We start from the raw sequence: 23,987 nt of genomic DNA on the forward strand, positions 1-23,987 counted from the left end.
TTCCCTGACCCACAGCTGCTCCTCCCCTGCCACAGCTCCATGCCTTCCCTCAGGCCCTGCCCCTGTTACAGAGAGCAGAGCTCAGCGCTGCCCCTTTGCTCCCTGTGAGGAGCTGCAGCTGCCGTGAGGCCTCCCCTCAGCTCCTCTGCTCTTGGCTGAGCAAACCCAAGGAGCTCAGCTGCTCCTTGTACACCTTGCCCTCCAGACCCTCCTCTGGACACAATGTCTTTGATCAACATTTCTGCCCCCTGAGGGCAGCTCCCCTCAGGCTACTTCCAACCTGCCCTCTGCCAGCAGTGGCAGCCCCAGGCTGGGCAGTGCTCTCCCCTTTCCTCCCCACTCCACTCCTCAACTATAAAAAAAAAAGGGCACATACTGATTAAAGCTCCAGCAGCTGCCTGCTGCTCTCATCAAGGAAAAGGAAGCACCGATTATTTCCTGGTACAAACTGTTTCTGGAATCAAAGTGCTCTGCGGTTCAGTTAATGATCATTCCCTCCTGCCTGCATACAGCCAGTCCTTCACAGGCCGCAGGATGAGGCAATCACTTGTCCGCACCCTCCTCTCCCTCTACTTTCACATCACCACACTAATTCCTTTGTTTCTTGGCAAATTTCACCGTTTCCTTATAGTGTGCACAGTGACCGGGCAGCGTGGTGAGAGCAGGTTCACGGCAGTGTTGCCTCTGCTAAGCCCCACGCAAACAAGGACCAGCACTGCATGGCCCTGGGCCAGAGAGTGACCAACCTGAAAAGGTGGCGTGCCGTCCCCCTCCCCCCCCTCCCACTATTTGACGAGTTAAAACTCCCCTCACGAGCTATGGGCAGTAAGGAGCCCTGAGGCCTGATCCCACAGCTCCCAGCCCTGCTCACGGCAGGCAGCCGCCAGGGGAGACACAAAAGCTTCCACCAAAAGCACACAAAGAAAAAAAAGTTGTGGGTTGTTGTTTGGTTGGTTGTTTTTCTTTGCTGTCGTTTTTTTCCAGTGTTATTAGTTGGAAGTCTTGGTTTTGGGATGCTGTTTTCTTTAAAATACTGATAAGTATGTTTCCTAGAAAAGCTTCTTACATCCTAACACAGCAAACACTTCCAACAAGAAAACTAAGTTGGGGGGAAAAAAAAAAAAAACAACAGACTTTTGCCTTCATATGTTGTTTTCCACCCAGCTCTTACACTCTTGCTTAGAAATCCTCTTTCCCAAAAACTAAGTCATGCCTCTTTTAGAGTTACAAAGCCATATTCTTGAAATGCAGTGAGGGTGCTTACTTTGCTGCCTATTTCAATGAAGTCGCTCAGACAAGGCCGTTAGTAAAGGCAGCAAACCCCATCCAGCACCCAGCTGCACTGACAGGGTACAGAGAGGCTGCACCACAGGACAAATGCCCAGCCTCTGTGCCCTGCAGCAGCTGACGGCCATCACTGCTTTGCTCATCCCCACGTGTTAGCCCTCCCTCTTGTCTCCGTACAAAGAACACAAACACAGCTTAGCTTGCTGACATAATGCCCATATTTAATCTTTTAAAACGAGAACAAAATCAAGAATAAAATCAAGAATAAAAATTTAAGTCATACAGTACATTAATCTTTCAGCAATGACCCAATCTACAGTACTCAAATGCCTGCCATGAAGTCTATTATCTCAGCGTTTAACAAGTGTATAACCAGTGACACAGGAAAAGAAGAGCTCACGATACACGGCTAATACAAGGAGTGCCGATTTGCTTCTAAGAGTCCAGCTAGGGTTTGCAGTACGCAGGTCACTTTTGGACAGTACTTCAATGAGCTTTTGCATTCAGTCAATCTGTTTGGGGCTTCTCTCTGTTATGAGTTTTTCCATTATGTACAGGAAGATTTATTTCAAATGAAGTTGTACAAGTTCAATTATCTACCTATAGGCATACGTGGCCATTCTAACTAAAAATTTAATAAGCAGTAATTACTCAGTCCTGGTTATACATTCCTAAAGGCTTAATAATACAGTTTTAAGAAAACAAAACTAAACAGAACACAGTTGTAGGGTGGCAACCTCTGTGAGAATCCTCCTTCCATCCCCAAACAACCAAGGGTTAGCTTTACTTTCTGCATTTCACATGGGCCTACAAAGTCATTTCAGCTCCTAGATGATACAAGACGTGACTGTGTCCTTCCTAAAGTCCGAATGTTTCAATGTGTAACTCGGTGAAGCTCTCATACAAGTAATACTGGTAGGATGCAGACTGTTAACAGAAATCAGGACAATATGCCCCGATAGTGTATTTGGATAGCAATCTACAGGTATTAGGAAACTGTTATCCAGAGGTTCAGGCAGCACGAAGCAGGGCAACACTCCCTGCAGCAGCTGAGGAGAGGAGAGGGCGTGCTCCTCTGATTTAGCCAAGGCTGAAGCTGGCTGCACTCAGTCCTTCCCACTCAGCACATGTCCCCATCTGCTTCCCACCCTCTGGGAAGAAAGCTTACCGACTTCTGAGCGAAAATCCCACGGACGACCAACAGAGTGGAGGGCTGAGCTGCTCCTGATGCTTCCGGGGCGATGGAGGAGGTCTGCAGCTCCTCCAGCCCTGCTGCAGGACCAAGGGTTCCCGTCGCTCACCGATGCTCGAGAGCTGCTCCTGCATGGCCAGCAGGACTCCTGCAGTCAGAGGGCTTCCTGGCTTATGGCCTGAGCTACTGCACACATCTAAACATCACCAGACATTTAGTATGGTTTAGTTTAGCCCCAAGAGGGTTTATCTCTCAGGTAAGCTAATTAAACACTAGCGTAACAGAGCATCTTCTTCCCATGTTAACAAAACAAACAACTACTTAACACAAGTGCTTGGATTTTTTTAATTTCTTTTCTGGCATCAAGTCCTGCTACAAATGGCAAAAACTCATGGACAACTGCTTTCCTCAATGGAAAAAAACCCAGCAGAATCTCAAGGATCTGCTCTGCAATTTGCTACTGGCATGAACAAAAAGTCTTGTTTGTGGGTTTGTGGTTTTTTTTTTTTGGTTTTGTTTTTGTGTGGTTTTTGTTGTTGTTGTTTTAAAGAAAAATATCCAGACCATCCAGTGCACCTTCCTTGCACCTACACACATACGTACACACAGGAGTGGAGAGCTCCAGAAGCACAGGCATGGGAACCACAAAGCCTGGACTGTGAAGAGACACAGGGAATCTCCCATTCCTATATTCAATTCTTATTTAGGGATGAAGCAGCAAAATGAAACATGGTAAGAAATAAATGGTCACAGAACACACACACACCCCAAATGCAATTATGGATAAGCATTAGAACATTTTTTTTTTTTCCTCAAATGCTATTATTCATCTGATAGTTTCTTGCTGGCTGTGCTGAAGTTTTTTGAAGAGCACCTGGTGCTTCTTTAAACATTAACAGTGTTCAAACCTCAGTGGCCATGGACAACTAACCTCAGTAATGCCATGAAAGCCATCTCCACTGAAGGTTCTCTAGAAGCCATTCCAGAAATTGAATCTGACTCTGCCCCTTTGGTGCCACTCTATATATGTATTTTTTCAAATTAACAAACACAGCTTATTAATGCAAATTTGATGTTTTCTAAAAAGTAGAAATGTTCAGATTATTAGTTCAGCAAAATGCAAAGTGCATCTATTTGGTTCTTTCCATAGATCACCTTCTTTTGTAAGTTTAAATTCCTTCACAGTTTAAAATATTGTGAAGAAATTATATGTATACTTTATGTATAGAACTATTTATATACATACACATATATACACACAACTCTGTACTTTATAGCCATAAACACCCATTACTTAGCTATTTATATTATATACACATGGCATGAACACGCTCAGTGAAGAGTTGGTGCGGGCTGAAATCATTCCATCAGGTTTAATGGAATAACAACAGTGAAATCATGAGTGAATTATCAAGAGACACAGACGTACATATATTAGATAAGGGCAAAACCAATTAAATCAGCTCTTTGATTTTCCTATTAACACAGGATTGTTCCTCCATTCCACATTCCATATGTACACGTAGCTATTCTGCATTCAGTTTACATGAGAGGGCAGTGGTGGTTCTTTTTCTAAGTGAAAGAACAGTCCATATTTACTCAGGCTCATTGCAACCTCTTCTACAAAAGTGCAGCACAGCTGGGGCTGGATGTTTTGGAGGACTCTGAATGCTGCACCAATGTTAGCTGAAAGCACCTGCTGAAGCATTATTGCATGGTTATGGAACAGCTATCAATTGCTCACAGTCTGTGAACTCTCTCTCCAACAAGTGGTACAACTGTATAAATACATATTTTAGCACGAAACAGTTTAACACGAGGCAAGTCCAAGTACAAATGAAACCTAAAGGCCTATGGGTGAACTTTGAAGGCCAAGAGTTCTTCAGAGTGCATGTTGTTTAAGGAACGCAAGTCAGGTAACTTCAAAAGAAGTTTTGTGAAAATAGAGGCTTCATTTGGGTGATTTTTCATGATTAAGGTCCTTAATGCACGGATTAGCGTCTCCTGAAGTGCCTCCACAGAATTGACATTTTCTATTCCAGAGCGATCTAAAGAAGAGAGGGTGGACAAAAGAAAGAAGAAAAAAGGAGACAATAAAACTGAACAGTTGTACTTCGCAATATAAAGCCATTTTAAGAATTAATCCATTAGGAACAGAAAAATTATTTATGCCAGAAGTTTCAAACTCAAATACCAGCAGTCTTTTTAAACATTTAGTATCAGCTTAACAAAGTATTAAGCTCATGCTGAACTGGCATATTCAGTCACCTTTTCTGTTCACTTACCCATGTTTCCAGAAAAGGACAAACTGAAGCACATACTTAAATGTTTGGCTGAATCACAACCTTCAGCACAAAGAAGGGACATGAGGCACTTGGAAGTAGGCATTTCAAGTGCTTCTCAAGGCTGGACACAGAACTCTAAACTTGAGATTCTTGTTTGGATATGGAAATCCCACTCAGGACAAGTCACACTTGTTTTTTGCACAATGGGACTCCAAGGGGCGATGAAGGTATGCGCCTTGATGTGACCGAGCACCATCTCTGACAGCGTTCCACAAGCAATTACAGTGAAACATAACGCACCCAAAAATCCTAATTAAAAGAGGAGGAATTTCAATATCAGGAAAAAATATTGTGTTTTTAACATACTGCACTCACCTTGCACCTAAAGCATCTCTTTCAAGAAAGCAATATTTTAGTATATGCTACTTTTCCTTAGGTGGAGTCTAAGTAGTAGCTTAAAATGACACATGTTAAGCTAAATACCTCACCTACTAGTCATGCACAGTAGCTGTTTTTTTCCTAAGCTGCAGCTAGCTGTTCTTAAACTCCATGTAAATTTAGCAGGGCACATACATACACAAGTGACAGACATAACCAGAAATGTGCTTTGATGCATACACGTAGTTAAACACTGGGACACAGAACTGGGATGCAGTACTACAACAGCTTTCTGGAATAGTACCACCGAGTCAGATCACACAGTCAGAGTGGGAATGCCATCCTTATAATGTCAGTGTCGATCTGACTGGACTTCTCAGGTGAAGAGTCTACAAAAGTCCTCCTTGACTATTCAGTGCTGTTCCCTAACCTTATGGGAAGAAGTGCTATACAACCCACATAAGGATCCATCTTAAAGCAGTTAACTTGTCTTTTTTTTTTCCCCCCCTTACAGAAAGATGGTTTCAGAATCTTTTGTTCAAAGAATTATGAACCCCGATTAATATCAAAACATGATTATAAACAACCATTCTATTCTTACCGAAGAACTGTCCATTAGGTTTGATGGCTGCTCTTCAAGAGAGGATGCATGAGAATACCCAGCCAAAAGAAGCCTCTCTGCCTTTGTTAAGCAAACTACTCCACTTGACCACCTCTGCAATACCTCAGGCTTTGCTCCATCCTGAGCAGGGATGACAACATCTGAACAAAGATCACCAGGTGACTTTTCCCAAGAATTCTGTGCAACGACTGCTTCCTCATCTCAGCAGGGAGAAAAAGGCACTCCGGCCTCTCCCAGCTGCCTTAGGTCACTGGCTGTTGTCCCCTCCGCTCAATTAACTCAAGTCTTTCTTCCCCCTCTTCAGTCTACTTTGGCTGTGGTCAGCTGAAGTTCTTCCTCAGTACTATCCAAATAAAAGAATAATAGAGGGTGTGTATTTCCTTTTCATCACCCTCAGTTGAGAGATTATCTGGTCACTAGAGCCACACAAACCACATTCTTTCAGCTTTGCTTCCTCTTTCTTCAGTGCCAGTGATCCATCATGCTATTTTCCCTCCATCTTCAACAATTCAAGCTAACTGAAGCCAGAGGCAAAGTATTCGTTCATCCAGTGCCACGTAGAGATACTTCTGACAAGCGTTCTCCCTGCTAGCATTGTTTATAGGCTTATGAGTATTTCTTTTTTTTCCCCCCACTGATATTTTTATAAGCAAAAGTCTTTTTCAAAGATACTTTAAGTCATGCAGTACAATATTTTAGATGGAATCTCTTAAACAACATTCAACAATAGCCCTCCTGTCTGCTTCTGGAAATGATGTGCATCTTGACTACTATCCTCTTTCTCATCTTCTTTCATTCTTAGATGAAGAAATCTCAATAGCCTTACTCTTCTACTTTCTGTTCTTCTTCCAGCCACAGCTCTTTTCACGTTTGATTGCATCTCCATAATCTCTCTAATATTGTTCTTCATCTGTCTTTCTTTCTGTAATTGAGCTCCTCCTCCACATTGTGTCAAATGACTCCATGCTTCTGCTTAAGGGATAGGGTGCAGAGGATCTGTTTTCAAATGTTCTCTTAATCAGAAGGTGCCCAGTCTTTCAGCCCCTTCTGCTGATATACCATATACTGTTTACAGCTGGCAGATATCTTCCCCAGGAATGCCACAAGGTCCTTCCTTTTCTATGCGCTCTGTCAGGAGGCATTTTTCAGGTATCTGCTCAACTACGAAGCCCGCTCACTTATTTTTCCAAGTCATGACTACAACTATTTTTGTTTTATTGCAAGCTACATTATCATGTCAGAAAAGCATTGCATTCCTTGCATTTTATGAACTGACAGTGACAGTCAAGGTTACCATTAAGCTTGAAACATGCCAGGTTTGGGTCCAAATATTAAAGATCATTAAAGTTGTACTTTATAAAAACTCCATAAATACTGTGAAGAAGTCCAGAGGTGCTGATCAGACTCCAGATCAGGTCCAGAAGAAGCTAAGATAGCACAAATATCCAAAGAGACAGCAGCTATGAGGAGCTGAAACACCTCATCTTTATGTTTTGTTCCACAGCTCTATCACTGTGCTGGAACCTGCCTAGAACTGTTCCAGCTGTCTCTAAGCTAAGCTCTACTGGGAGTCAGCAAGAGCACGAAGCAGGGTTTAAAAGGCCAGAGAAAGGCAGAGAAGAGTGCTTTTTAGTACAGTCTAACAGAGCAAACAGACCCAATCATATTCAAAACAGACAGTCCAGAGTTTATGATATTCTAGAGCCCTGCAGCTGAACAACAGGAAGAACAGCTGTGGCCTAGTTATGACATTGCACAAGGAGGGAGGAGGCCTAGTTCTCCTTGTTTTGAAGCCCATCTTCAGTTCCTGTCAATTTATTTTTGGAAAAATCGAAAAAAAGTAAAGCAGAGTCTGGAAAAGCAACTGAAATCCCAGTTTCTCTCTGCTACCTGAACATTTTTACTAACAGACTACAGTGCCACACTTCCTTCACACTGCCCTTCCTTCTGGCTTTAAAGCTTACAGATTCCCTATCACCTACTGCTCACCACCACTGCATACAAACTGAAGAGACCACGGCTGCATTCCATCCTTTGCTATCAAATGTCAGTATACAGAGATCTCGTGTGCCTACGCTCCATGCTTGAGCCTCCAGTGTCCCTCCCTGACAACAGAGAGGCAGGTCTAAAGCACTCATGTTGAAGACCGCTTGCTCAGGAGGTGAACAGGTCCCAGGCATTGGCTTTTTGTGTAAGAAATAGGCACTGCCAGCATTCCTGCCAGCTACCCCTAGAGAGCTCCTTATCCAGCAAGCACGGATTCTGTGTCTTGTACTCCAGGCATCATATGCAGAGCTAATGTGCCTAATGCGAGGCTTTAGATAATAGCGCAGAAGTAGGTGCTTAATCCTTTGAATCTGGACCAAGGTGTTCCATCTATCCAGGGACGGAAAGATGACATGAGGCTGGTGGAGGTGTTAGTGGATTGGCAGACCTTTAGCTCTAAGAAGTCACGATGCACATTAATAGGGCTTTATGCTGACATAGGCAGAGATCAAACTGTTGGATTTAGACTTAAGTAAGATATGCAGTAGACTTCAATGACCATACTTGGAAGTAAAAATACTGCTTTATCCCAAGACTTACACTGTCCAAGTCAGGACTAATTTCATTGATGGTGTCCCGTGAAACTTGGATGAGTCAGACAAATAGCTTCTAAATAGTCACTGTGCAGCTATGAAATGTATTTTTGAGTTCTACAGAAAGAAGCAGGAAAGCATAAGCCTTTTGCCACATTTTTCCAGAAGACAGCATTAGACGTAACGTGCGTAGAGAAGTTATTGGCTGCTAGTCTAGTAGTGTGAAACCTACTAAGTTGGACTTATACTCGAAATAAGATATGCCATTTACAGATATACCATTTGCAAAATCTTTTAGCAAAGAATCATATTCAAAATTTAGCAAAGATATAAATTAATTTTCTCTCCTTACCAGCAGATACCAGGACAACCGCTGTAAATAAACTCATCTCCTCATCACTAAGTTGCAGGGCATTTAGTTTCTCACTAAATTCAAACATGGAATTGAGCAGATCACCGGCTCCCATTGAATGCAAGTCATCCACACTGTATTTTTTTCCACTAAGGAAGGTGACAGTACGTTCCCTTGCATCAAACAAAGATGCAAACCGTACCATTAAAACCTGGTGGAAGAAAAAATAAAAAGCAAAGAAATATAAGTGGATCTCTAGAGAAAGAAGGAAAAATTAAGCAATTTAACATAATTCTAACTCTCATTCTTATTGATCTCTGTACAAGCATTCTGTAGAGAAACTCTCAGCAAGCCATCAAGCTGCAGAAAACAGTGCAAGCTCTGCTCCAGTTGTATTATAGAAACAAGCAAAAAAAAATTTAGAGAGCAAAGACAGGGAAGGGGCTGTCTTTGGGAAAGGGGAACAGAACATGAAAGGGAGGGAAATCAAAGTTTAAGCATTAGACAGCTTCAGCCACGAAGACAATGCCATTCATAAATATGCCACTAGGACAATTTGCTTAAGCAAGTAAACAGCGAAAAGCATACAGAGCATTAGAAGAACTGTTTTCTTGGCCACACTTAATGAGCAAAGGTACTGAACCAGATTCTTGCTTGGTGTAAACTGAAGCAGCTCCATTGAACAATGCCGATTTACACCACCTGGTGATCTGGCCCACTAAGCATTCTTTAGGAAAGTACCATGCTGCATCACTGTTTCCACAGGAATGTTAATGAGCTCTGGTAGAAAGGAGCCGCATGTACAGCCTTCAAAGGCTAAGAAAGCAGGGCTTGAAACAGCACCTGGTCTGTAGCTGCAGCTCAAAATACTCCTTGGTAAAAGCACCTGGGCTGGAGCAGTTGACATATGCTGAACTTACCCCTCTGGGCTGAAATTTCTCTTGTGGTTTTCTCAGCCGTATTGTGAAATGTTTCCCTGTGGAATGGCTTGCAAAGTTTCATTTGCACGTGTTCGACAACCTCATTTACATTTTCAAGGTTTAAGTTGTACACAACAGCCTTTTTATTTAAAGAAACTGAACCAACTCATACTTGTTGAAACTTCATATTTGCTGTACCCTTTCGGCATGCCATCTTTTCTCACACTATATAACTGCACTAATTTAAATGGCGTTTACTACAAATGAGAACTGGGTTTTCAGCAAACACAAGTGCCTCTGACAAGCTTAAAAAACAGGAAGGTTCAGAAAAAAAGAAGAAATTTGAGAATTCACACATCATTCATGCACATTACATGACCTGCTGCTTAATTTAAACAGCCAAATGACATGCAGCAATCTTGATGGACATGTAAGCACCATATATTATTCACCTTAGTCAGCTAAGCTGTATGTCTTTTGATGACATTTACTACAGGGAGCAGAAACCTAGGCTCTACAGAAGTCCTCAAAATACCAGAAAAGGAGACAGACAAAGCTGAACCTCATGGATTAGCAGAAACCCACGTATATTCAGCTTTCCAGTTCAAAATGCTACTGCTCTTGAAGAACAGGGCTTTAGAAACATGAATCACCAACTTCAAATAATGCAACTGGTACTAACACTAGTCTTCAAAACTGAAGCCCATAAAGCTGTGTAGATTTATTGTAAGGCAAAACCCTCACAAAGAAATTTCAATGATGCAATTTTAACTCGAGGAGGAACAGTTTAGACTACAGTATAGCACATGATTAATTCTTCCTGTTCCATCTCCAGCCAGGCTCCAATTCGTACATACTGAGTACATGCCTGATCAATCCTATCACCTAATCATAGCAATATAAGCACACAAAAACTCCACACAATCAAGTGCTTGCTCCCTTCCCTACCACCTGCAGCCAAACTGCCACGTTAGCAAGTCTGTAGATCAACTGAGCTACTAGCCCAATGGAGCCAGGGGGCTCTTTACCTCTAGCATTAATTACAATTGGAGCAGGGAAGCACCAGTTCAAGTTCAGCTGAGGTCCTCATTTTAGGCTCACTGAACTCCCACACAAAGCAAGGCAAATGTCACTATGATTCACTAAGCTCCACACTACTCCCAGTTCTAAGACAGAATTTTAGTTACATGTGTGTGAATATATATATATATGTATATAGCTATGTTGCTTCTGCACCCACATTGTTTCCATGCACCTTCTCATCTTCAAATGATGAAGCATTCCTCGAGTATGAGCTGCTGTTAAGTACACTGCCAAGACAGCCACACACTAGTGTCCGGGGAAGCCAAAATAGGCTTGGTGGCAGTCGTTTTACTCAGGCTTTTCTATTAACATGCAGATACAAGGGTATCCTAGTTTAGTTACCTAGAAGACAGAAATGACCTCAGAGACACCACGCTTTGAAGATGCTTTTGCCTCTGCTGAAATGGCCTCATTAATCCTGTTTTTTTTTTCATTGCTCTGCAATGTTTTTGATTTTTCTCTCTCGCTAAAGTACCACATAGGCTTTTAGCTCCAGGTACCAGTTCGCTAACAGAAATAATTATTAATGTTTCTTATAAATGACTGAATTAACTCCCCTGGATATAAAAACCTTTTGATGAGCAGTTCTTAAAACTGGCAAAAAGGCATATGAATAATGGTTTAGAAAAGCCTGAGATGAAGAAGTGCCAAGACAAAACATTTTACTTGCAAAATATTAGAGTCTGGCTTTAAGTTATATGAACAGTTCAAGCCTGATTTTCCACCCTCCTTTGAAGGCACTGGACAGTATCCCACTTGGCAGAGGAAGGAACCAACATTTGTGTTATATTAACAGCACAGCTGAGGCTGAAGTAGTAAAAATACTGCTCCTAGCTACAGAAGAGTTTTAGATTAATATTAAAAAGTTAATGATGAGCACAACGGAGAAAAAAAAAAAAAAAAAAACCATCACAGCTAAATGGAAAAAACACAGAAACTGACACACTTCAAGCACCGAATTTTCCAGTATATCTTGTACCTTCCAACCCAACAATCATCAGTTTTAGAACTAGGCTATGTAAGAGCCCCAACCCATCAAGAGAAAAATGTCTGTGGTTCAGGTAAAACTCAAAATCCAGTATCCCTCTTCGAAAGAATACATCAAGTAAATGAGAGCAAAAGCATCACCAAACTGTCTCATTCAAAAAAGCACATTCAAAAAAGTAACATCAAATACTTGAGACTTATCCTTTCTGACCCCCTGTGACTAAAGTTCACTTTTACGTACTTATAAAATGTGAACTCTGTCACATAGACAATAGAGTCTAGAACAGCAACTAGAACCCTGAGAAACAGTTCCCTTCACGAAGGTCACTAATTTTAAAACAGCACCAAGACCTCTGGCATCATTTCCTGTTTAACATCACTAATTCACATGTATGTAATGACTGCTAGTGGGTGAAATTAAACATGAGGACTTGGTAGGTTTGAGGCCTACAGTAAGTCAAACTACAGAACTGTGGCAGTTATCAGCTGCAGACAGTTGTCAGTGCCTTGGAGAATGATGGAAACTTCAGTGATCCCCAGTTGCCAAAGACTTGTGACCAAGATGGATGCCCTGGCATTGGCATGGAACACAGTGGAAGAACGAAGGACATGCAGACTGATAAAGATATTCCTCTATAGAATTGTTAGGTCAATAGATGGCTTTCTAAACTATCTACATGCAGTCTGCTTCTCTCCAGGGTAAGCAAAGGTAGCTATCAAAGTAACTGCTGTTACACAAAACAAAGAAGCTCCTCATTAACTACTTAACATCCAGGGAAGTGGGAATGATAGAAGGACTGAGTACTTCTGAGCTACCTGGAACAAGGACAGCTCACCATTATCTGACCAGACAGTACTGGACACCATCAGCTTAAGGAAAACTCAGAGTAAGCATCCATTTAAAAAAAAAAAAAAAAAAAAACAAAAAAGTGTTACCTGGTACAACACAGTTCTATTTATTTTTTTCTTAAGGAGGTCAAAATGACAGCCCGTCAAGTCTGCAATACACAGTGGTCTCACCTCAAAGGTCCCAGCCTTCAGAAGGTTAACCTGGTCATGTTGTGAGAGATCTCGGAACCCCGGGATGCGCTTGGCAAACTCCACCACTTCTTTCACTGCAGGAGTAAAACTCAGGGAAAACTCTTCCCAGACTTCGTGGCCAGACATGTTTGGGTCCACATGGGGAGTCTTACTCATTGGGCAGACCTAATGTTTACAAAACACAGAGAGATCAACTCATAAAGATATCATTCCAAATATTGAAAAACTGTTTAAAGAAGCAGATTTACTCTCCAAGAAAGCTTCTCAATGATTCACAGAGATGAAAAAAAAAAAAAAAAAAAAAAAAAAAACAAACCACACAACAGCATTCTTTAGTCAAATCCCTATGCAACATTTTCCCCTTTCCTTTAAACGAAAAAAAAAAAAAAAAGCATTAAAAACAACTTCCCAATCCTCCCTAAAGACACAAACTTCGGAAGTTCTTAGCAGAGCATTTCTAAACACAGTTTACAGTGAAAGACTTGAGAGAATCGAAGTTGTGTTATTCTTCCTGATCTCAATCATAGCTGATATCTGGATTTCTCTTACTTGTATTATCAATATAATCTTGCAATTCATCATGATTTCAAAAATCACCTGTACTGTCATAGTCACTACTATGTTCATTCTCATAGATCTGTCTTGTTTTGCAGGCACTTCAAGTGATTCAGTCAAGGTAACCAAGATGTCAACACCAGAGCAAGGAACTGAGCTGTGGTTTTCTGAGTCACAGGCTTACACCTTCATTACCAGAACAACCTTCCTACCCTACATGTTTGCTTTTACTTGTACCACTGAAGAAAGACCAAGGAACTTGTATTCAAGTTTTGCTCAATCACAAGATGACAAAGTACTCTTTTAAATAAACACGTATTAACTTTTTGTAGGAAAGTCAGAACTCATCTAATGAGATAAACGCATCTGTCAAATGACTTCCAGAAAATTCTCCCTATGAAGAGATGCTCTGATTTTCATTTCTGCCTCACAAAACCTGCATCTTGCAGCAACATTTAAAGCTTTTAATCCTTACTTCACCTGTCCCTGAGGACAAGAATTCCTTTAAGTATTCTTCAAAAAGCATACTAAGTGGTACATGTAACCCTACATCATATCATCAAAGCAAAGATAAAACAATGAAATAGTAATTCCTCAGAGTTTTACTGCTCACAAAGCATCGTGAATCAGTCCAGCAATTCTTTGGTTCTGACATCCTAAGATCCATTACAAGAACATATCCAACAGTGCATTGGGTATATATGATATCAGAGAGGGATAACCAAGATGAAGATAATATTTCTGTACTTCCTCCTACCAAGTATCAGTTACTAACTGGGCATTCAATATACAGAAAGCTCCCACCTTTCACTCTCCCCAAGGGCAATCAAGCAAACTGCAGATTTCTTGGTTCACTTGTGATTCAGAATGTTGTATTTCTGAGGACAATCCTCAAAACCTTTTACCTCTGGGCTGGAAGAGGACTTTTCATAAACTGAAAATCATTCTGAATCAAAATAAACTGTTTTTCCATCTGGAAATACTTCTGACAAAAGATCCAAGCACACAGTCAGAAGCAAAGTGACACTAACCACTGCTGAACTTCATGCAGTTATTGCTACAAATGTAGTGCTCTCTAAGATAGGAATCTCTGGTTCAGCACACTACAGAGGGTCACAAACAAAAAACACCTCTGTTTCTCACACTACAGTTGTTCAACCTTCGTGCAAATGGTCCTGAAGGGAAGCTAATGCTTCTTCCTTCCATGTACTGTATCCAAGTTCTCTTGAGAAAAATCTACCTGAGTGTCATTCCTTTAGAGAGGTTTTGCTGCTTATGTGCAGTCATTTAGCTCTTCTGAAAGAAGCTTTTTCAAAAACAACTATATCAGAGCTTTTCTGTTTGTGTGCACACATATGTGCACATTGGAAATGTCAACGAACAAACAAACCAAAACAAACACCATGCCCCTAAACGTGTCTCTGTACTGTTTCAGAATCTAATTACATTCCCTTGCAGCTACTCATTTTGGTCAGATCCCTGCTCTCATTGAATTCTCTGACAAAACTCTCGTTAATGTCAGGGAAGCAGTGGGAGCATGTAGTTCTCTGTTTGACTTGGTTTTGTTTCCTCATTGCAGACTATGCTAAAACCTCCCTGCAGCTGCTATACACAGCTCAAACTGACTGGTTTGGTCGATGCAGGCACAGCCACTCCCTGCCTGCCCACGCTGACAGGTTTAACCTCTGCTTCTCAGGAGTGCCAAGAATGCTGTCACGACTCCAGATACTTTCCCTGCAAGGAAGAAAGGTTGGAAATTATTATTATTTGCCATGCTGCAGTGCCTGGAGTCTGCAATTAGAGGTCAGAGCCTGCTAGAGATGGCATGGTCCATATACGCAGTAGTCAAAGAAACACTAAAATCTTGCCTGAAAACAACCAACCTTTATAACATGGAGGTTTTTCCAGAGACCTGCAAGCACCCGTGAACAATCTTTACAAACCAGGAAGGAAAAAGACTGGGAGTTCAACCACTTCAGAAAGGCTAGGGGTTTGCACTTCTCACTAGCAATGCAGGATGAGCATAAGGATGTTTCCTCTTCCCAGGCAGTTCTAATGACAAAGACAATCTATTCTAAAGACTTAAAGAACCAGTTGCCTGAATGGCAGAGAAACAGCATGTGCAAGGTAAAGAGGAGGGGCCTTTGCTAAGGAAATGGGAAAAAACGCAAGAAAATCGGAATGATTTTTCTTAAGAACTGAGATAGAAAATGGTCTAGCAAAGCTGCCTAGCTACCCAGAAGGATACCCAGATATTCAGAGCCTCACTATGAAGATCCCGAACTTTCAAGTGGCTTAGCAGTGTATCTTCCTTCTGCCTCTGTCCAGATTTGAAGATATTCTAAAGGATGCTTAGCCTGTGGGTGCCCACTGAACCCCTATGTTACATGGCCTGTAACAGAATAAGCCCATTCCTATAATGAATAAATAACAAACAGCCTATTCAAGAGATTTTAGATCACATCAGCAAGGTGTTCAGCTTAACTAACTTCAAATCCTAGCCCTAGTGTTTCACTCCAGAAATTTGTTTGCAATATCTTTACAGAAAATACAGCATATCTGACTGTGCAGATTATTATAAAATGAAGTCTTCAAAAGGTTTCACAGAAGGGAACTTATAAAATCATAACAACCATTTTCATTTTTTAAATCAAGGCAGCGAGAAAAAAAATTTTCTTCAACCAGTACCCTTTGATACACTCCTATTTTCAGCTGGCTAGAAAGTGAGCCGAGAAACTCCATCACTTGTATGATTTCAAATCCTGCACACAACTGGAGCCATTACTCTCCTTCATCACACATGCTATTAAACTTATACTATTATGTCAAGTTCCAGCAGTGATGCCAATTAACTGCATGCAGCTCCACAGTCTAAAAGTCAGTGACTCAATCTATTCTGAATATTAGTTTGAGGTTTGAAAAAACAAGCAAACAAACAAACACCACTAAGCCTTTCACCACATGAAATAGGATGTCAATATACCAGATGCATTCTTCCTCCAGTGCCGCAAGAATAAGTGGTGTTTCTGTTTGGAGAAAAGACATCTTCTGGGATTCTATCGCACAGTCGCTGAGCGTAACCATTGGTGAAGTTCATGCAGTGGCCATTTGTGAAACATATGGCATGCCCACTTGGATAATGCATTGTGCTTCTCCCTTTGTACTGTCCGGCCAGGTGCTGCTCACTTTCAGGGTACTGAGGGCCACTGAGCCCACTAACACAGTGCTCACCGCTCAACATGTATTGTTCAGTGTTTTTTGACACCCTCTCCCCACTCTGGGACTGCATCATCTCTGCTGGGTTTTGAGACTGTTCTTGGTTGTACATGAAAGTATCTTTGTGGGCCCTAGTGACCATACCAATCACCTCTTCCTTAGCCATGTCAGAGCCAGGAGGAGGAGAAGGACTTTTGAGGGTTTCCCGCTCTTGTTTGGGTTTAGAGGAAAGGTCTTCTTGAGGTGCTTGATCTTGATGCTCAGCTAACGCTTCATTGGGTAAGTGACTGCTGAACTGACTGTTCATCATGGTTTTCATGGCACTCTGCATTTCAATCAGCATTCTCTGCTTTTCACGTTTAGGAATGCGGCCAAATCGAACAGCTACCAAGGAGGAGAAACAAAAAGTTAAAGTCAATCCTGAAAGTGTCAGAACAGGCACAGTCATCAAACCAAAATGGAAAATAAAGCACGCACATACACAAAACACACGTGCCAACCAATAACCTTGCTCTGAGGGCTTTTACTGATCTCACTAATACTACAAAAGGAGTATTACCACTGAAGTCAAAGAGCTCCTGGGCATAGCATATGCATGAGATACGAATTATATGCTGCTGTTTACATTCAACAAGAAAGCAGTTATGACGCACAATCTGTCAAGCCTTTTCTCCCTTTGCTACAAACCTAAAGACTACACACAGAGTTGTGTCAGTTAATTAAATGGCAGGCTTTAAGACTGGATCAATTAAATGAGTACAATTTTGTGTGCTGACAATCAGCTCAATTAAAGCATAGTTCATACAGTATTTGAATATAGGTTCTACAAGACAACTCCTTATAGTCTAGTTATCCATCTTGCAAAAACAGTGAAAAGAATCAATGCTGAATTAAGCTTACCTGTGCAAACTTTCCTGATAACTTTGCCTTGACAAGGACATTTTCTGCTGGCAAGGGGATGGGCATCACTGTGGCTGCAGCACCTTTGACCCTGTCCTGGGGAAGCTACAACTGCCTTTACCATCCTATCCAACCACAGCCTTACAAGGGCTTATAACCAGTTTTGACTGATACAATTATATTCATGCAGTAGTCCATTGTTAATGTAACTAAACTCCTTTCATTAAAGCAGGAGCAACCTTGTGTGCAAACAGGCACCTAGGGGATGAAGTAACTCCTATGCACAACAAGAACTCAGAACAATTACTTAAAATAAGTTTTAAACACTCTTATTAACAGTCTGAGATTCCTAGTTTTTGTGAAATAAAAATCCAGACTAAACCAAAAAATGACACAGAAGGCAGTGATATAAAACAGAAGTCTAAGTTGTAGCTGACTGATAAACTACACTTACCAAAAAATAGGTCAGGAGGAGTAGACAGTCAGCAAGGTGACCAGACACAGCTCAGTGTTATCCCTTCCTCCCCACCCCCTCAAGAAAAATAAAAAGAACATAGATATATGCTTGATCTATGCACCCAAAACTAACTCCTTCAACTCCACAACGGTTACCCTAGGGCTACCCCACCTACCTGAACTCCAATGGGTCTGATCCAACTCCCACTAAAAAGCCGTCCCATTTAGTTAAAAAAAACATCCTGCCCAGGCAGAATTCCCTGTTGAAAAAATAATGCCAGCAAAGAATCTTGCCAGGATTCAGGAAGGACACAGGGTAAAACATTACCTCAGTAAAACAAGATCAAGACTCCTGTTGTATCTGCATCCCTAACAGACCACTGCAGCACACCTCGCTCTGCCAACCCCCAGGGAAGGGAGGATGGTTCTTTGGCTGGTATTACATTACCAGGTCAGGAAACTTACAGGGCAAGGTGGCAAGCTGATCTAAGAGCACTTTGATAGGGAATCTGTCCCTGATAGTATGATCAGCTGCATTTTTGTCATTAAGGCTCTTAGCAATGAGTTTTGTGGTGGGCAGCATATTCACTCGCAGAGGATTGATGCACAGTTCAGGAACATACCATCTCTTGACATTCCAACAGACAGACACTTTTTGAAACGACACTGCTGGCATCTGTTTCTATTCATTCTCATTATAGAGCAGTTGTTATTCTTCAAGCACTTCTTATACTGGATGTTTTGCTGAATGCTTCTTCTGAAAAAACCCTGTAAACAAGCAACAAACCATCACAATTTCTTATTACAGAGTATGTCAAATCCTCCTGCCAAGATACACCCCTCTGTAAGCACAGAGAACTTCACCTCACCTCATCAGCTGCTTCAGGCCAGCAGCCCTAAGTGAATTTAAAAGAACTCTGTTATTCCCAATGACTTACTTCCCTTCAGTATGTGATCTGCATGTAAAGTAGACTAGTTACTTTACTTACCTCCAGGAGATGCTAAGTTGCTCCCTGCATAGTCAGCATCTAAAAGCTAAATACCTTACTTTCATCATTGCACTGCCAGTTTATGAGATATGCCCTCAAACTCCTATGACATCAAACACAAAGATGAAAGCCAAAAATCAGTTGTTTTTTTATTTCAGTTCTGTTTCCAGACTATGGGGACTATCTTACTGCAACATACAGCTTTCAAAGGCAGTTCTTCTACAGCTTCTACCCCAAAACTGATAAAGTCCATCATGGAACACAACATCTGCAGCTTTAGAGTATCAGAAAATACACCTTTATTGATGCATGAGCATACAAGCACCCAGTTTTGGTTTTTACTCCCATGGTAAAAAAAACTGACTTTCCAAAGCTGTTTTGTTCTGTGTCATCCCAGGTTACAGCTCACATACCCGCTATCTCCTAATGCAGTTAACAGTCATGTCTCGCATGACACGGTCCTTCCCACCTATCTCCAGTACTTCTTTGCCACACACTCCAGGTCAGGCAAGACTGAATAAAGGGTGAGAACACAAAGTACTGCAGAGCTTGGAAAATGCTGTGAATTGCTGAGAGGCTCGCCCTTTCCTACAAGGCATCCACTGCCTGAAACTTCTCAGATTTAACAGAGAAGCATAGCAATATTTATGTTTTTCAGCATTATCACTGCTTTTCCCTTGAGGGCATTGTACCTGCAGGAAGATGAGAAAAATACACCTCACCTTGCAGCCCTCACAGGCATGAACACCATAATGAAATCCTGAAGCAACATCTCCACAGACCTTGCAAAGAAGAACCATTCCATTGAATTCTAGAATCAGAACAGAAAAATTCAAGGATACAGAAAGTCAGTGACAACTGCTTTGGAACTGGAACACAGTTCCAGCTTTTTAAAACCTGTACTAGCAGCAAAATGTGTCCAGGTCAGTTGAAGATACAAAAACAAAACAAAAACAAAAAAACACAGAAAACAACCAACAGAAAGCAAGAAAGTATGAAAACCTTGAACAGTTCAGAAGGTACCAGTGCACCGGAACAGGGGAAGGAAAAAAAAGCAAACAGCCATGAAGCACTCAACAGAACAGGAAGAATGCATGTATTCACTGGACTTTGAATCACTGTAGCACTGTACTCATTTGTAGAAAAAGAGTCTGCTTACACTTAGCATTTTAAAAGGATCATTTAGGTAACTAGGCCATCGAAGCTTTGGCTCAATTTGTCTTTCCATCAGGACAAGAAAGCACATATAATGGCTGCAGTTTCCTCAACTGAGAGCAGACATATTCTCTCACACACTCTGATTTGAAAATACCTTCATAGCTCTGTAAATATATTTATGGGTTGGCTTTCCAAGTTTCTGCCTCATTTTAGTTCAGTTTATCAATAAAGAATTTTTGCAGATCCTCAGCAATGGCCACACACTGTCTTTACCAAAGCAAATGGGAGTTTCACCAATGACTTCAATAACCACAAAGTTACTTTAATGCTGAGTAACAGACACAGTTGAAATTTCTCCAACAGAACTGTGTTCTGTCAAAAAAGCAAATTTTTTTGACACTTGGGTTTCACTTGTGAAGAGAATTTTTTTTTTTTTCCCCCATAAGGTCTTGAAAAAGAACCAAACTACAGGTTTTCCATATTTTATATAACTAATACAGCAGGCTTCACCTTCAGGAACTCTGCTGATACCAACATCCTAGTTGCTAGTACACTTAAGAGCAAGTAAAGGTTCTAACTAAGAACTTATTGTAGTAACACTGAGAAGAAAGGAAAAAAAAATTGACACATTTTTAAGGTAGAACTGTTGTATACTAATTACAGTTTCCTATCAATTCAAAGCAATAAAACAACTCAGCCTGTTAAAAATCCAGCTTTCAAAAGTCCAGTCTGAACTCCAACTGAGCGCCTGTGGGAATACCGATTAAATACTGAGTCCTGTCCTTCCAAAACCTATCAGATGTATTTCCATGTTGTGGTCTTCTCTGATCAACAGAGAAAATATAAAGCAAACAGTGGTAGCTAAACTGCTAAACACATTTTGCAAGGCTATCCTTTAGTTCAAGCTTATGAGCAAATATTGGTAATTCATTCATTTTGTTCCTCAAAGAAATAAATCTCTTTGAGGCGGGGGTGGGGAGAAGGGGTGGAAAGTTAGTGGACAAAGGTGGGAGTATAAAAATAAAAACAAATTAAAAAGGAAGCCAGATTTACAAGACAGCTCCATAAATACTCTTTCAGGCAGCCTCTAATCATTACTATCACTCTGTTATTTAGAAGACTGTAATGTTTTACACAAGATTACTTCATCACATCTTCTTAAGTGCAGGTTTGATTTTTATTAAGATCAATTCTCATTAGCGAAAATTGCCAATAGAGCAGGACTGTATTTATGGGCTGTTTGATCCAGCAGCAGGGAGACCCTCTCACCTACTAGCACTTGTATGGTAGAACCATACCATACATATGACATACAAAAATTTAAAAAAAAATAAAATAAAATAGACAATGCTTAGCTACATGCTGTCAGAGGAAGCCACAGAGAGGACCTGCTTGTAATGCGTAGAATGTATAGTTCCACAGTTTAGGTAGGGATGTAACGGGGGAAAAACAGTAGTTTCACAAACAGGCACCAAACGTACTTGTGACTCCGTTATGGCCTTTTGTCAAGCCAGCAACACCCGACTGGCTCGGTTTAACAGTCTCCTCTAGCCGGTCACTCTTTGGTGCCCCATCAGAGCCCTCGCTGCTCCGACCACTGCAGCTGCTTTCCGAGGAGGAGCTGTTCGGAGAAGGTGGTACAGGCGAAGAGGATGACTGGAAACCACTGTCTGAGCTCTCGCTGTGACATGAGGCTGGGCTAGATGCTGAGCTCGAAGAGCTGATGTAAGCTATCACACCCCCTAAGGCAAGAAAAAAAGGCAGCATGTAGTGACATAACAAGCAGACATGCACCACGGCCATGTGAGCCACGCCATGACCCAGCACCGCCAGACCCAGCTGTCACGTGTTCCTGGACGCACTCCTTTCCAGAGCTCCCTCGTGCTCCTTCCTCCCCATCCGTGCGCAGCGACTGACCTCCACATCTGACCCATCCGCCTCCCTGCTGCAGCAGCCACCCTCGGTTTGAGATTAGATAAAGAGACGGGCGGAGCAGCGAGCTGCGTGCGGGCAGAACAGGCAATGGGGACAGGGCACGAGGCCCAGGGAGGGGGGTTCCCAGGGTGCCCTATGAGCAGACCTTGTCTGGAGCGCACGTGGAGGCTGGGGAAAAGGCACGATCTTACAGCTGCGGATCAGAAAGCAAACAGGCTAGGTTAGGGACAGAAATAGGGCAGAGCACGCAGGCTGGAAGCCGGAGGCACAGAAAGGAAGGGCTGGGAGGTGCTCATGATGCAGAAGGGAAAAAGCAGGCAAAGGAAAGAAACAGCACTGCAGCCTGGTTAGCCTATTTAATGTCATGTGTCCTACTGCAAGCTCTTGCAGCACCTCTAGCAGCAAAGAAACTCCAGCTGCTTGCTCTGTGGAGGGCACGGGAGGACAGAGACGCTTGCAGACTGACACTTGAGGATGAAACAGCTTTTTGTCCTCAGGCAGACATGGAAGCAGTTTTGCTCCTTTTCTTGCTTGTTAATAAGATAAATTGTTTTCACTTCACCTGAGTTTGCCACTAAGACTCACTATTTCAAAAGTCTGTACAAAAGCATTTGATATTTCACATGCAGAAGCTCAGCAGCAAAAGCCATGCAATTGTTTAAACAAATGACAGCCAGCAAGGTCAGGCTGGACCGGGCTCTGAGCAACCAATCTAGCTGTAGACATCCCAGTACACTGCAAGGCAGCTGGAGTAGATGACTTCTAAAGGTCCCTTCCAACTCAAACAATTCCATGATTCTATCCCCTTGGTTCCATATAAGCATTGCTCTAGGTGTCTCTGCAGAGAAAACTCTTTGCACTGGAGCAAGGAGTGCCACACACCAGGAAGAATGAAGGACTGCAACAATGGCCATGCACTGACTTTATTTGAAAGAAAGAGACATCTGTGGCAGCGAAGCCCCTGACCGAGAGAGAGGTGGTGCAGGGGTCTGTGCATCACCCCTTCCACCAGCCTCCCCCCCCACAGCCCAAAGCTGCTGCACTGTCATACAATCCTGGGATCCCAGGAAGAGCTGCTGCTCTTGGCGAGAAATGTTGAGTTATAGTTGATAAAAACAATGAAGTGTTACAACAGCCCTCTTAGCATTCCAATGCCAGTGCTACCAGCCCACTCCCTCTCTAACATTCACTTTCCCTACTAAAGGCCTCACACCCCATGTGCCACTTGGTGAGCAGGGGTCAACCCAGACAGCCACCAGACACCTCCCTGCTGTTCCTCAAAATCCTCAGCACCGCAGCCATCCACAGGCAGGTGTGCTGGAAGCACCCCAAGCAGGGCAGCTGGCAGCCAGGCTCACGCTCACGGTGCCGCGGGGCAGGAGGTGCCAGGGGCACACGGGGGCAGACAGGCAGACCCAGGCGCCAGCCTTATCTCCTGCAGGAAGCAAAGCCTCTCTGCAATGAGCCCAGTGCCACCAAACCCTGGGTCACAGAAAGAGACACACTTCCCCTGAGGGATGTCACAGGAGGGCACAAAAGGAGAACACCGATGACGGGGGGGTTTCTCCTTATCTCCTCTTTTTCAGAAGCCGGAGGTGCTCCAGGGAGCCCTCCTGCACGACCGGGGTTTCCCACTTCCTCCAAGGACAGCTGGAACCCCGACATCCGTGCTATTCCAGGAGCTGCACCTCGCAGCCTCAGGGCCGGCCACCCCCGCAAGCGCACACGCGGCCAGCCTCCAAGAGAGGACCCGCTAACCCACGGCTCGTCGGGGCGCGCTCGGCCTGAAGGCAAAGCGGGTCCCGCCGCACCGTGCCGGCGCTCAGCAGAGGCCCCAGCCGGGATCCCACACGCGGCAGGCAGGACCCCGAATGTGGCGCTACGGGACGCGCACGGAATTCCAACGCCCGCCACGAGCGGCGGCGGCCCCGCGGCGCCCGCGCTTCGCTCCGGACGCGGATCCGCGGCCCCAGCCCGGCTCGCGCCCAGCCACGCGCGGCCCCGTTAGAGCCGGGCACGGCCACGGGACGGCAGCCCCGCGCGGCGCGGCCG

General features: G+C 42.9%; 1 protein-coding gene across 2 annotated transcripts; it reads right to left on the bottom strand.

Moving 5' to 3' along the window:
- Nucleotides 1-1,482: 1,482 nt before the first annotated feature.
- NR1D2 (nuclear receptor subfamily 1 group D member 2) lies at nt 1,483-23,657 on the bottom strand. 2 transcript variants are annotated; one of them, XR_006168476.1, is made up of 8 exons: nt 21,482-23,657; nt 19,565-19,653; nt 18,477-18,621; nt 16,265-16,881; nt 12,706-12,891; nt 8,696-8,906; nt 4,765-5,073; nt 4,436-4,527 (listed from the first exon to the last, which is right to left on the bottom strand). XR_006168476.1 is itself a non-coding variant. In XM_042816912.1 (7 exons), exons 1-7 carry the CDS (start codon nt 21,801-21,803, stop codon nt 4,331-4,333), a joined length of 1,767 nt encoding a protein of 588 aa, XP_042672846.1. In that variant the 5' UTR covers nt 21,804-23,652; the 3' UTR covers nt 1,483-4,330. The 2 variants fall into 2 exon arrangements, 1 of the variants encoding a protein (XP_042672846.1); XM_042816912.1 differs by lacking the exon at nt 4,765-5,073 and having other exon boundaries at nt 1,483-4,527; nt 21,482-23,652.
- Between the last annotated feature and the right edge of the window lie 330 nt (nt 23,658-23,987).

This window comes from Centrocercus urophasianus, unplaced genomic scaffold (assembly GCF_019232065.1).
Source record: "Centrocercus urophasianus isolate 14NV4802_14NV808 unplaced genomic scaffold, USGS_Curo_1.0 seq_16, whole genome shotgun sequence".
Lineage (NCBI taxonomy): Eukaryota > Metazoa > Chordata > Aves > Galliformes > Phasianidae > Centrocercus > Centrocercus urophasianus.